Source organism: Calidris pugnax, unplaced genomic scaffold (assembly GCF_001431845.1).
Source record: "Calidris pugnax isolate Ruff unplaced genomic scaffold, ASM143184v1 scaffold44, whole genome shotgun sequence".
Taxonomy (NCBI): domain Eukaryota; kingdom Metazoa; phylum Chordata; class Aves; order Charadriiformes; family Scolopacidae; genus Calidris; species Calidris pugnax.
Window position 1 is genome coordinate 1,227,735 of NW_015094506.1, and position 13,328 is coordinate 1,241,062.

At 41.2% G+C, this 13,328-nt stretch overlaps 1 protein-coding gene across 3 annotated transcripts in view; it reads right to left on the reverse strand.

Moving 5' to 3' along the window:
- Window positions 1–3,973: 3,973 nt before the first annotated feature.
- Window positions 3,974–13,328, reverse strand: part of SYN3 (synapsin III) — a 199,132-nt gene continuing 189,777 nt past the window's right edge. For all 3 annotated transcript variants that reach the window (XM_014963577.1, XM_014963576.1, XM_014963575.1), the window contains 3 exons: window positions 9,197–9,281; window positions 7,422–7,719; window positions 3,974–6,463 (listed from right to left, as the gene is read on the reverse strand). In XM_014963577.1, the coding sequence (XP_014819063.1) occupies window positions 6,331–6,463; window positions 7,422–7,719; window positions 9,197–9,281 (516 nt within the window). In that variant the 3' untranslated portion in view covers window positions 3,974–6,330. The remainder of the gene's footprint in view (window positions 6,464–7,421; window positions 7,720–9,196; window positions 9,282–13,328) is intronic.

The window sequence follows — 13,328 nt, forward strand, 5'->3', positions numbered from 1 at the left end:
GTTGTATTGCTTTTTTCTTCTCTTCTCTACTTCACAGCACTGGCATACCAGTGCAAATCCTGACATAATTAAACACCCAAGAGTAGGTATTTATACAGTCTGTGGATGGCGGTTTCCCATCAACACCAAGATTAGACTTAATTTTTAACATTTGCCTGCAGTGGTTGAATTGCCTTGTTCCAACAGAATTTTCACTTCACTGAAGTATATAGTTAGGCCTCTTAGAGCTTACACTGATTCTTTTTATTCCACTGACTATAAAAAGGAGAAGAGAAATCTACGCTGCATTGGGTTTGCACTATTTTGTCCTTGTGATGAGTGCTTCAGAAACGCACCCATAACATTCAGATAAGATTATACAGCTCTAACTGATTTAAAAAATCCTAACTTTTCACTTTTTTTCAAGCTGTTTCTGGGAACAATGATCTCTCTGTGTGTCAGAATCATTAATTTTGTGACACCAATGGTACTCACATTACTAGTGCTTTGATGACAGTCGTGTTGCTTGCTCTGCTGGCACATCCCATGCTTCTCTGGAGTTGGGCCCTCTCTGCCATGAAGACAACCTTGTCATACTTCTGCCAGGTTGATGCCATGAGGTCTGGTTATCCTGGATTTAGTCATTTGAATGTTTGTTTTTGAAGAAATGAACTCTGCCTTTTTACAGATACGCTGCTAAGTGGCCTGAAGATATTCCTTCCCTTTCTTCATTGTTCCTTCATAGTAGGGTCAGGAAGTTTTGCCATTAACTCCAGTGGAAGTAAAATATACTTTATTTTGCTGTCAAAAGTTGTATTGCTTTTTTCTTTTCTTCTCTACTTCACAGCACTGGCATACCAGTGCAAATCCTGACATAAGAGTAGGTATTTATACAGTCTGTGGACAGTGGTTTCCCATCAACACCAAGATTAGACTTAATTTTTAACATTTGCCTGCAGTGGTTGAATTGCCTTGTTCCAACAGAATTTTCACTTCACTGAAGTATATAGTTAGGCCTCTTAGAGCTTACACTGATTCTTTTTATTCCACTGACTATAAAAAGGAGAAGAGAAATCTACGCTGCATTGGGTTTGCACTATTTTGTCCTTGTGATGAGTGCTTCAGAAATGCATCCATAACATTCAGATAAGGTTATGCAGCTCTAACTGATTAAAAAAATCCTAATTTTTCACTTCTTTTTTCAAGCTGTTTCTGGAAACAGTGATCTCTCTGTGGGTCAGAATCATTAATTTTGTGATACCAATGGTACTCACATTACTAGTGCTTTGATGACAGTCATGCTGCTTGCTCTGCTGGCACATCCCATGCTTCTCTGGAGTTGGGCACTCTCTGCCATGAAGACAACCTTGTCATACTTCTGCCAGGTTGATGCCATGAGGTCTGGTTATCCTGGATTTAGTCATTTGAATGTTTGTTTTTGAAGAAATGAACTCTGCCTTTTTACAGATAAGCTGCTAAGTGACCTGAAGATATTCCTTCCTTTTCTGCATTGTTCTTTCATGTTGTATTAAAGGTATTGTGAGCCCAAGATAAAGGAACTTGACTTACTCTGAACTGTCAAATTCACTAAAGAGGCGTTCCCGCTGCTAAGTGGCCTGAAGATATTCCTTCCCTTTCTTCATTGTTCCTTCATGTTGTAGTAAAGGTATTGTGAGCCCAAGATAATGGAACTTGACTTTGAACTGTCAAATTCACTAAAGAGGCGTTCCCTTTATTTATAAAAGAGGATATGAAATATAAAGTCAATCTCAGGGCCAGTATAAAATTAGAAGACAAAACAGAGGAAATATTTGAAAACTAGCAGCATATTTTGTTTATTTGCCAGCTCCTCAGTTAGGTGTGTCATTGCTGTTTGTGAACTCTACAGAAGAAAAATCAAAAGATGAAATGCCTGAAGATGGGCATTTTTTTAACTGTACTGTTCATCTGTATCCAGCACTGTTAAGGTTGCTACTAACAGTCTTTTGCATCCATAACATTCAGATAAGGTTATGCAGCTCTAACTGATTAAAAAAATCCTAATTTTTCACTTCTTTTTTCAAGCTGTTTCTGGAAACAGTGATCTCTCTGTGGGTCAGAATCATTAATTTTGTGATACCAATGGTACTCACATTACTAGTGCTTTGATGACAGTCATGCTGCTTGCTCTGCTGGCACATCCCATGCTTCTCTGGAGTTGGGCACTCTCTGCCATGAAGACAACCTTGTCATACTTCTGCCAGGTTGATGCCATGAGGTCTGGTTATCCTGGATTTAGTCATTTGAATGTTTGTTTTTGAAGAAATGAACTCTGCCTTTTTACAGATAAGCTGCTAAGTGACCTGAAGATATTCCTTCCTTTTCTGCATTGTTCTTTCATGTTGTATTAAAGGTATTGTGAGCCCAAGATAAAGGAACTTGACTTACTCTGAACTGTCAAATTCACTAAAGAGGCGTTCCCTTTATTTATAAAAGAGGATATGAAATATAAAGTCAATCTCAGGGCCAGTATAAAATTAAAAGACAAAACAGAGGAAATATTTGAAAATTAGCAGCTTATTTTGTTTATTTGCCAGCTCCTCAGTTAGGTGTGTCATTGCTGTTTGTGAACTCTACAGAAGAAAAATCAAAAGATGAAATGCCTGAAGATGGGCATTTTTTTAACTGTACTGTTCATCTGTATCCAGCACTGTTAAGGTTGCTACTAACAGTCTTTTGGAAATAAGGAACTTTCATTCTTGGCTTTTCTATTTATTATATTATCTTATTCATAAAACCAGCCAGCCAGATGAAGTAACTGGGTCAGATGTACCTGTCTATGACTCGTGAAAAAGAGGAAGATACCACTGCAGTTATGAGCAAGACTGCTATTCTTCTGAACCTTAGCTTTATACAAGACTTTTAGTTGCATGGTAACAAAAGTGACATTCCTCTGGAAATACCACACCTAGATATTACAAGAAAGTCAAGGTGTTTCTCAGTCTGTATCTAAACAGCAAAATGTGAACTAATTTTCCAGGTGGTGGATATGAGTGGGTGTCCTAATTGTGTTCCAACTCCTTGGCCTGAGTCCAAACACAGAAATCTGTTTTTGTTTCCTGGCTTCCATGTGGAGAAGACTAAAGCATGCTGGACAAAAGGGAAGCTCTGTCCAGGTGCTCAGTTTTCACAGCTGTGTGAGAAGGATCCTAAGGCATGCTGTGGGGCACGCCTGCCCTCTGATTTAAATGTAACTTTTATTCACCAATTCTTCTGTTGCCTTCTTACTGCCCCTAACTGCAGCTCTTGTATTTAGGTGCCTAAATACCTCTTGGGTATCCCTTAGTTCCCCATTCATATAAGTGGATAATATACCCCTTGTATTCCCACTGTCTCCTGCTTTGTTAGAATGTAGGGATTTTGGAATAGAAACCCTGCATCGAAGGTGATAACTGGAATATATGATGATGCATTTGTGAATCTCCTGTTAGCCAAAGCATCTTATATGTGAGCATCGTAGTTGTAGATTGAAGTGTGCTGTTGGAACATTTCTAGGACACAGTATAGAGTTTCATCATTTTAACTTGCAGAAGAACTCTGTTTTCACTGAAGCATTCCTGTGGATAGAACTGAAAATGCTTTTCAGGAACTATAGGAATAACCAAGTTAAATTGAGAGTGCCTGTTGCTTTTACTTCTTTTTGCAAGCTGGACCTAGGAGAGGGGGAGATGCCATTCTGTTTGCTTGTCCTTTGAAAGACGACAGATGTAGGCAAATGAGGAGATCTGAGTCACTGCTGGGTATCGAGTCAACAGTGCTGTCCTGCTACTGTGGTCCCCTGGAGGACAGCCCTGCTGTGTTCAAATGCAGCATCAGCAAAGGATCCAACCGTTGTGGTTTCAGTGATGAATTGGGGTCAATTTATGGGGCCATACCATACTAGTCACTTGTTTCTTGCGTAGGTTCTTTTGTTAAGAGAGAAATAAAAAGATTTGGGGGATAAAGCAGTTGAGGATTCTGGCAGTAAACTTTTATTTCTGCCTTTGCATCTCTGATGACCATTTAATAGGGAAAGTCATAAACCATGCTGAGGGAAGTGTTATAGAAGGAAATCCTCTCCCACCAGGGTTGTATTACCTCCTCTCCATATAGTGAAGCCTGTTAATCTGCTATTGTTCTTGCCAGTGGGACAGTGCTTGCTCAAGGCCATTTGTCACTCTTTTATTGCTCCTGGAGACTGCAAAACATCAGGGTCTGTTTTTTTTCTCAAATAATGACATGTATTTATGATGCTACGTTGTAAACTGCTTAGCAAACCTGGAAGGACAACACAGAACTGGAAGGGAAAAAAAAAAAGATAAATCATGAGGGAATAGGGTGGTTCTGTAATACTGAACTTCAGGTATAAATCATTGATCCAGAGGAGTCTCTCGAGAGCCTTTCAGCCTGGAAAAGCTATGCTGTTACTTGCCTGAAAGTGCATGGGTCACAAAAGCCATTATATGTGTAAAGGCCTGCACAGGGGTAGGTCATACAAGGTCCAGATGACTGCATTGAATTTGGATGTTCGTTACAGGTGCTGTGCAGGAAGGAATTGTTTGTTTGGCTTTATTCCCACCAGTGAATTATAAGATCCAAGATGGCAAGTGCTGCTGCTGTTTTTGCTGCTCTGGTGATCTCTGTTTTTAAGTGACAGCAAAGATCTGTGCTGTTGGCTCAAATGTTTGTAACTTGCTGACCACTCTGGGCATTCCTAAGTGTCACTAAGGTGAAGTTGCTAAGGGAAGCACAGGGCCAAAAATCTGGCCTTGGAGCTGTATGCACGGTTTGTGATTAAAGTACTTGACAAAACTTGAGGAAAAGACAAGGAGGTGGGATGGGGACTGGCACCTGCATCAGGTGTTTTATAAATAGAGCTAGCACAGTGTAAGGGGTAGGTTCTCAGCTGGTAGAAATAGCCATAGATACATTGATTTACTCAGGATGATTTTTTTCAATCGTGAATGCAACTTGTGTCGTTCCTGGTTTTTGCTGTGTCCCAGTTCTAGTGTATGTGTCCATTCGCAGCTTCATTCTCTGTTGCAGGCTTAGAGGAAAAGCACACCTGGCAAAGATCCACCTCTGTCTTCTTGGGAAGAATAATTCTTAGGGGGCGTCAGCAAGAACTAATAGTGATCATTTACCTGCTTGGGACAATCCCATATGTGGCTTCCCAGGGTTTAGTGTCTCTGTATGGACCCCAGCTCATCTTATTTGTAAAGGATAGTTTTCCTTTTCTATTGCAGGTTTGTCACCTTGCATTCATGTTGCACTCACCCCAGTGAAGTCAATGGGAGTTCAAGGAGGGAGACAGGATTTCACTCCATCTCTCTGTCCATTTGGTATTATGGAACACTCAGCACACAAGTATGTGCACTTCATCAGCTCTGCTAGTAATTAAGCATGTTCCTGGGGGACATACTTAGCCAGATGTGACCAAGTCACCAAAGTGCTTGGAGTTTAGCTGGGTTTTGTCTGGAATTTGTGTGAACTGTGAATGTGAACTCTGGTGTTTCCAAGGGCAGGGGAAGAAGTTGTTTTTTGTGTGGAAGGCCCATTTCTCAGGTTATTTTTGAGCTAAGGCTACAGGGTTAGAACATGACATTTTTCTCTCAGAACTCAGGAATCACGTGCAGGGGACGTAAATGCAAGGCATGAAACAGAGACATTTTATCTGCTATGAGCTGAGTGATCTGGAACAAACTATCAGTCCATCTGGATGACCTGCTCATGTGATCTTTGGCGCTTACTGATGCCCTGTATGGTATTTAACTTGAATGTAGTTTTGCTCTGAAAAGTGACTTCTTATAAAGTTGGTATCATGAAGTTCCACAGTTCGCTTTGTTTCCATGCTTGAGCATGCTCACTTTATCAGTCAATGAATACATAGTCTTGACTCTGTTTTTGCACATTTGTTTCTGACATAAGCCTGTATTATTTTTTTTTTTTGGCTTGACCTCAATAAGGAATTGGAAGTTAGCAATTGTATTGACTATATACAAATGAAAATAAAATCTAGTTTGCACTGTCATAATTGTGTTGACTCCACAGGGGTTAGCAAGAGTAAAATTTGCTTTACGACTCAGTCATTTGAACAGATGTGATTCTGGTTATGCACAAAAAAACAATGAAATTGTGCCACTTTTATACAGTCACTTTTCAGACCGTTATTAGAATATTTCCTCTGTATTAAAACAACTATAGTTTTTTAAATTCCATTTACCCAGCTAGTTGTAAATCGCTGGGTACCATTGAGTGTGTTCCAGGATGACATCAGATACGCTGATATGAAGAATGAGGGCTGACAAAAGCAGAGACCCAGCTGCAGGGCTGTTAATCGGAAAACAGGCTTGCAAATGATTTCCTCAGGTTGCGGATGGTCTCAGCTTTTGCTTCGTCTTCATTGGCATTTCCCCGCTGAGATGACTCAGTTATGCTGAAGGTGTTTGTCAGGGACTGCGATTTGCTGAAATGGAAAACAGAGTTTGGACTCAGCAGGGTGGTTTCTCCTAGCCAGTAATATGCAATCAGCACAAGACTGGACTCTGGATTAAAGTACCTGAAATGTGTAGTGTGGTGGCTGCATTCTTAGCACCAACATTTTGATCCTTAAGTACACTGCTCTTGGTTTGCTTTGCTAATGTAGGTATCACCACTGAAAGCCTGTTCCTGAACATCGCTCCTCTGCTGCCTAGAAACTCTTCTCATTCCTAGCCTATATTTTGTTCATAGAAATTTGCTCTTGTCAACTTCTTGTCAATGCCAAACATTTTTTTGCCAATCTTTGCTGCCATGGTGCCAGCCAGACATGCTCCATGAAGGGTGGCAGCAAAGGCTCGTAGCAAAGATCCACAATAACTCAGTGGTGTGCTGGGCTCCAGGAGAGTGCTTAAACATACAGTCAGCATTTGTTTATATATATGATTAGTGCCACTTCCACTTATCCCCACCCCCGTCCTTTTTGCTACCAATTGCAAAAAAATATGCCCAGTAAAGAACCTTGCGTGGCTCCTGCATTCAGGGAATAGTGAAGGAATGACTCTTGTTGAGCTTTCTGGCCAATAATGTGCTGATTGCAGCCTGTAAGGAGTATATATACACCCTGCTGGGAAGGTAGTAGCTGTGTTGATATAGCTGGAGCATAGCACACAACTAAAAATGAGCACACGAACAAGAGGAAGACTGTGAAATCTTACACACATCAAATACAATTTGTTCTATCCTGACAACAGGTCAATGGTGGCCTGTTAAGCCCAGGCATGTATACCTCTGCAATCATTCACAGTTGCCCAGGCCTTTGTTTGTCTAGGCCTAGGGACTACTGCCTGAACACAGTTGATACATTCTTCAGGGCAGCTCAGGGTAATTTTTTGACAGCTTTATTCTGCTATCTACAGGTATTGGCAGTTTAACAGAGCACCTACTTCAGATGTGGGTGTGGGGTGGCTTGCTGTTTGGACGTTTCGGTGGGGCTTGGCTGGCTAGGAGCCCGGCCTTGAGCGGGAGGTCTAGGCTGCTGTGGAGGGAACACGCCTGCCTTGGAAGCCTGGACTGGAGAGGACCCAGTTGCTGATCGGACTTGCTGTGGAGATCCAGGTGACCTTTGCTGCTGGGGTGAAGTGGACTGGGGACTCTGGGGCTGCTGTCCTTGAGGAGAGAGCCGCTGCTGTGGAGGTGCGTTTGTCCTTGCAGGCTGAGATCCCTGAGGCTGACGTGGTCCACCTGAAAGGGACATGTAGACAAAAGCATGAGGAAGTGCATGTGGTGGACAACAAGCAAGGAGCATCTGTATAGAAGAATGGGTTTTGCTAAGGGGCCAGACTCTTCAGAGTAGCTTCATGCAGAAGGATAAGGGAAAACCTCTCTTATAGGCCTAAAACTGGTGTCATGCCCTTGTCGCTAGAGTTGTCCATTTCTTTACCTCCTGCAGCACTAAAGCAGCTCTCCCCAAAGGGGGTCACTTCAATGTGCTGTACTCTTCCATGTAACTAGTATTTCTTGTCCTTGGCAAGCACTTCCTGCTTTGGGAAGGAAGAGTCACTGGAGAACCAACTCCGCAGGAAATGAAAGCTGTATCTGCTGGTTTGGGTCAGCAGCCCCTTCATGGGCCCAGCAGTTTGATGTGAGACTCTGCACTCTGTCACTGCCCATCCATCTGTTCCAGCATTATCAGCAGGTGGCTCCAGATGTATTGGTAGCAGACTCCCAAAACTGAAGAGGATGTGGAAAGCAACTGGATGTGATGTGAGAAATCGCTGGACATGACAGGTAACAGTGTGAGAAGCTGACAAAAGTCAGAGATAGCGTCGTGAGGGCTGGCTGGATTTCACAGGTGGTCAAGGGGGAGTTACATGAGAAAAATCTTCACAAAGAATTGGAGGGGAGTACTGGAAACAAAAGGGGAGTAGTCTCCTGCAAGGCCAACAACTCATACCAGTAACAGCGTGTAACGCCAACATTACGTAGATGCATTTGGTATCAGGAATACTAAGTTTTGCATACAGCAAAACTGTGACTGATGAGGAAATGATAATTAGAAGTGGGTGTTAATTTGGTAGGAGGTTGGAGTGGAGACAGGAAGGGACAAAGGTGGCAAAAAGGAGGGTCTAATTGCTTATGTGGATTGAGCAGTTGGTGTAGTCTGTGTACCCACGGGGCAGCCCTGCACTTCATTACCTCAGTGTAAATCAGGACAATAAACCAAACCTATTGTTCTGACCGACCTACATGAGTCAAACCCGCTTCTACTGTCAGGAGGAGTTGGAGGGTGTACTTTTGCTCACAGGGGAACACCTGGACAGATGGATCACGGGTCCTGGCAACACCACATTGGTGTCTGTTCCAGGCCTGACAGCACTAGAATCTTTTCATCACTTCTTAACACTTGTAGCCACTGCAGCTTTGTGCAAATACAAATACGTTTGTTCCCAGAATCCTACTCCAGTGCCAGTTCAAGTGGCCTTGTTTTGCTGAGTCAAGTCCTACCAGCAGTATCAACTGGATCTGTATCAAATTTTCATCCCCCTATGTCACCTGCTGTGGACTATGACAGCGGCTGCTTTAATAGCACACTGGATTTTCTGCCTGTTTGTCAGTGAATTGGAACAATGAGTGAAGCCTTTATCCTGATAGCTTTTATTTATAAGGCAAACTGTTAGGTCTCACAGTACATGCTGTCATGGGACAAAAAGAACTGTACCTTGGGGAGGAGGCCGTGGTTGGGACAGTTGTCCAAGCTGAGGTCCGGTCTGAGATTTCATTGATGCAGGTTGAACTTGTGGAGGCTAGAGGAAAAAAAAACAACATTCCAGTTAATACAGAGTCCCCAAGGAGAAGCCCTGAGGTAATACAGGAACTGCAGAGTCATGAAGTGTTCCTTAAATACACACACACACAGAGCATCTGGCTGGTAAAAGCTCATGGGACTAAAATGGAGAGCTGAGTAATAAAGAAATTGTTTGCTCTCAGGGAATAACAATTAAGTTACAGTTTAGAATGTTTTTTAGGCAATCAGGAATTACCAAATGTGTCAGGCCTGAGGGGGTCTCTTAGTCCCATCTCCCATTTTGGACAGTTGCCAGCACCAGATGTTTCAAAGGAAGGAGGGATGAACCATGGAAACATCTATGGAGTAATCATCTTTTTACCCTAAGGGGTCTCTTCTTGATTGCTAATAAGCAAGGGCCAGCTTTAACCCTGAAACATGAAGCTTATTATCTGCTCCACAAAATCTTTGCAACAGTTCCAGATATTTTGTTTTGATATTTACATCCAGAGCCTTTGAGTCTTGCTCAGCTCTCAGCCTCACTGCTTTTCCCATTTCTTAACTCCCTTGCTTTGTTCTGAGTTTTGAGAAAGTTCTCACACCCTGCCCTTGCTAGGCCATTCATTATTTTGCAAACCTTTACTCCCCTCTCTCTCATTCATCTCCTTTCTAAAACCAAGAGACTGAGTCCCTTCGGTCCTTCCATGGGAATGTTTCCAGGCCCCTAATTGTTTTCATCACCCACTTCTCTTTCCCAGCTTTGTGATTCCTTCTGCAGATGCCAGAGGCAGGTCTGCTTACATTATTCCAGATGAAGCAGTATCTGGGTCCTCTGTATACATCACCAGCTCATTTCTCCTGCATCCTAATTTCCTGCTTCTCCCTTGTCAGCACAACCATAGGCTGAGCAATGGTTTTCATTAGCCCATATGTGACAAACTCTTTCTCAAGGGGAATGGCTAGTGCCACTTGCAAGGTCTACAGATTGTTTATGTTCTCCCTCTCTCTTCCCCCAGTTTAGCTTACCTTTCAGTCTTCCATATGGAGTTTCATTTGCTGTTGTAGTGACTTAACATACATAGCTCTGTCAGATGTTCTTCACTGCCATCCCTGGTCCTGACTAACGCAAATAAGTTGGTGCCATCTGCACTTTCTTCTCTCTCACTGTTTACTCTTTTTGACAGATATTTTAATAAACAGATTTAGCAACACAGAACTGTTGCACAAAGGGCTGGTCCAAAGTTAACAAAAGTCTGAGTAAGCCTATTGCACAAAATTGTTTATGAAAGCAGAGGAAGCTGGAGACAGATGGGCTGGTATGTGCCAGATTATTTACATGAAGAACACAATGATAAAAGGGTCTTCATGGCTCCTGGAAGGTCAGGAGAATGAGCTAAGTGATTCTGGAAATGGGAGGAAATGTTCCATAGTTGGAAGCACTGAAATGGTTTTCAACTGACTAACATAAATGTGATGAGGTTGCCAGCCCATGTTTTACACTATTTGTCTGAGATGTGCAAATGGACGGGGAGGAAAATCTGGGAATTTTCCATTCATAGCTTCTAGTCCTACATATCTTGGGAAACTAAACCTTGCCTTGGTGTTGGTGGAAATTTACCATCCTAATGCTGTGAGACATCCTGATTGGACCAGCCAAAGACAGGGAATCGGATCTCATATTCACATCTATAGTCTTTGCCTAAAGCCAACCCAAGACTTCTCAGAGACAAAGGCAGAACAGGATTTTGAGGCTCAAACATGAAGGGGTGAGGGCCACCCCAAGATCTTCTGCATTTGGAAGGGAAACAGCCAGGGGATAGGATGGAGGTGCGGCAGAGAGGTGAGGAGAGAACCGCAGCTGTATCCATCAAACCAGGTTGATATTAGCATCTTATCCTGTCCTGGGCTCAACCAACCCGATTATCAACATGACCAGGCTTAGCATCCTTTAACTATCCCCTCTGCTAACTTTGCAAGAGTTAACATCTCTCATATCTATGTAATTATCTGAGGACAGTTTCTGAAATGAAACTTTGCCTTTTAGCCCCTCCCTGCTTGCTTTCTTCAATAGCTCTTATCTGTTATCTTGTCTAAGGCTTTTTGACAATCTAGCTACATTATTTTGACTGATTGCCTGTTATCTACCACTCTATGAAAGAATTCTCAAAGAAATGAGGGGAAGAGGATCAAAAGGAAATAATTTTCTTCAAAAAAAAATGTGGTAGATGCTCTTAAGCATCTGTGTTTCTGTTGGTTTATTAGTCTTCTGTATAATTATTTAAAATATTCTGAGATAATTTCTAACGTCCATGACTTGTCTACATTTTTCTACGTTATTCTTACAACTTTCTAAACACTTATTTTGTATTTGTTTTACACCAATCCTCTAGAGCAATAACTGTTTCTAATGAAATTCCTTATTTTTTGTTGCCAGCTTAGTCACTTCCTAAATTCAGTTCATTGAATGTAGCCATCTGGGTCTGGGGGCTTAATAATTTTTAAAAGTATTCAGTCACTGCTTTTGTTCTCTTCCATGTCTTTCTGATCAGGAAAAACTGTATCTTGCTTAAGAAGTTCCCCACTTTCAGCAATTAAATTTACTAGAGTCACAACACTGTCCCTGTTGTCTTCATTTTCTCCCTTAACTTTGGATGATTCATAGAGCTCACCACTTCTTTGGTAGGGTTCTATATTCTGATGAAGTCAAAGAATTCATTTCATTTCTCATTCTATCTGCTCTTCAAAACCAATTTCTATCCTTTTTATATTTTCTTTTATTACTTGCATGATTGTGCATAAAGATGTTATTAAATGTCAGATTCCCAAATTTGGAAGATTTTTTTTTTCCCTTTTTTGTCTTGAAGGACCTCTATCACTTTGACACTTAAGTCTAGAAGTTATTTCTTGCATTCCTGTTCATGAGCAGATGAGAAATGTATATATGCCTTCTGGAAAACAATGGTCTCTCAAATAACAACCATAAAATTTTACATTTAATGAAGGGAGTCAATTGATTTTCTCATTTTATTAAAATCATCTTTTTTAATTGCTTGTGTCATACTGTTACTTTTTGATATCACTTCTGTGCCTTGGACATCAAACTCAACGTTACATATTCACTTTCCAAATTTGTACCTGGGTGTTTCTTAAGGCTCTTAATTTTCCTATTCCACTTGGATTTTGTGGTTCCAGGAAGCAGACACCTACAGAGATGGGGAACTCTCTCTGAATTACTGTCCCACTGTGCTATTTGACTTGTTTCTTGATAGCTGCAGTCTCACAGTATTATGACTTGTTGCTTCTTCCATCTCTGTCTATGCAGTGCACTCAATTTCATAATTTCTCAGTTTTTCTTGGTCCAGAGACTAGTGTATACAGTTCCAATAATATGTATAGATATTCTATGCACACCCATAGGATATCCAAGGGTTCATATTTCTGTGTATTCAGTACTGCTGTCCTTGTATTCAAAATTGTTATTTTTCTTCATTCTGTGGAAGTCTTCACCTGTAGCTCTAGTTCTGCGTCTCAGTAGCCTTGAATGTAATTACTTCTCTCTGCACATTTGTAACTATGTGTTATAGCATTATATTAGTAAATTTAGCTTATACAGTTTCTGTACCAAGATCTTTCTCTGTAGCAAAATACTGTAGTTACCATGTTTGTAGTTTTAATTTTCTTGATTTTCATATATAGTTATTTGTAGGTTGTATTCTTGATGAAGAACCTTTTCCTATTTAAGTCTTCAATTTGATATCAATTCCCTCCAAGACCATTTGTTTTGTTTTTATTTTGGCCCTATTTTAGGTCTGTTGTAATCCAGTCCAATCCTATACAACTGTGTTACAGACATAAAAAACAGATGCATCTGTCCATGTTCTCAGTTTCTGTTGGCTTCCCCTTTGCTCTTAGTTTATACACTCTCTATCTTGGTTATTTCAGATGGCAGCTGTTGATAACACTTTGGTCAGAGTAAAGCCTGTCCCTTCTGTATACTTTCCCTGCCTCAAAGCATTTTTAGTGCCTATTAAATGTTTACCCCCTCAGTCTAGCTACAACTTGGAGT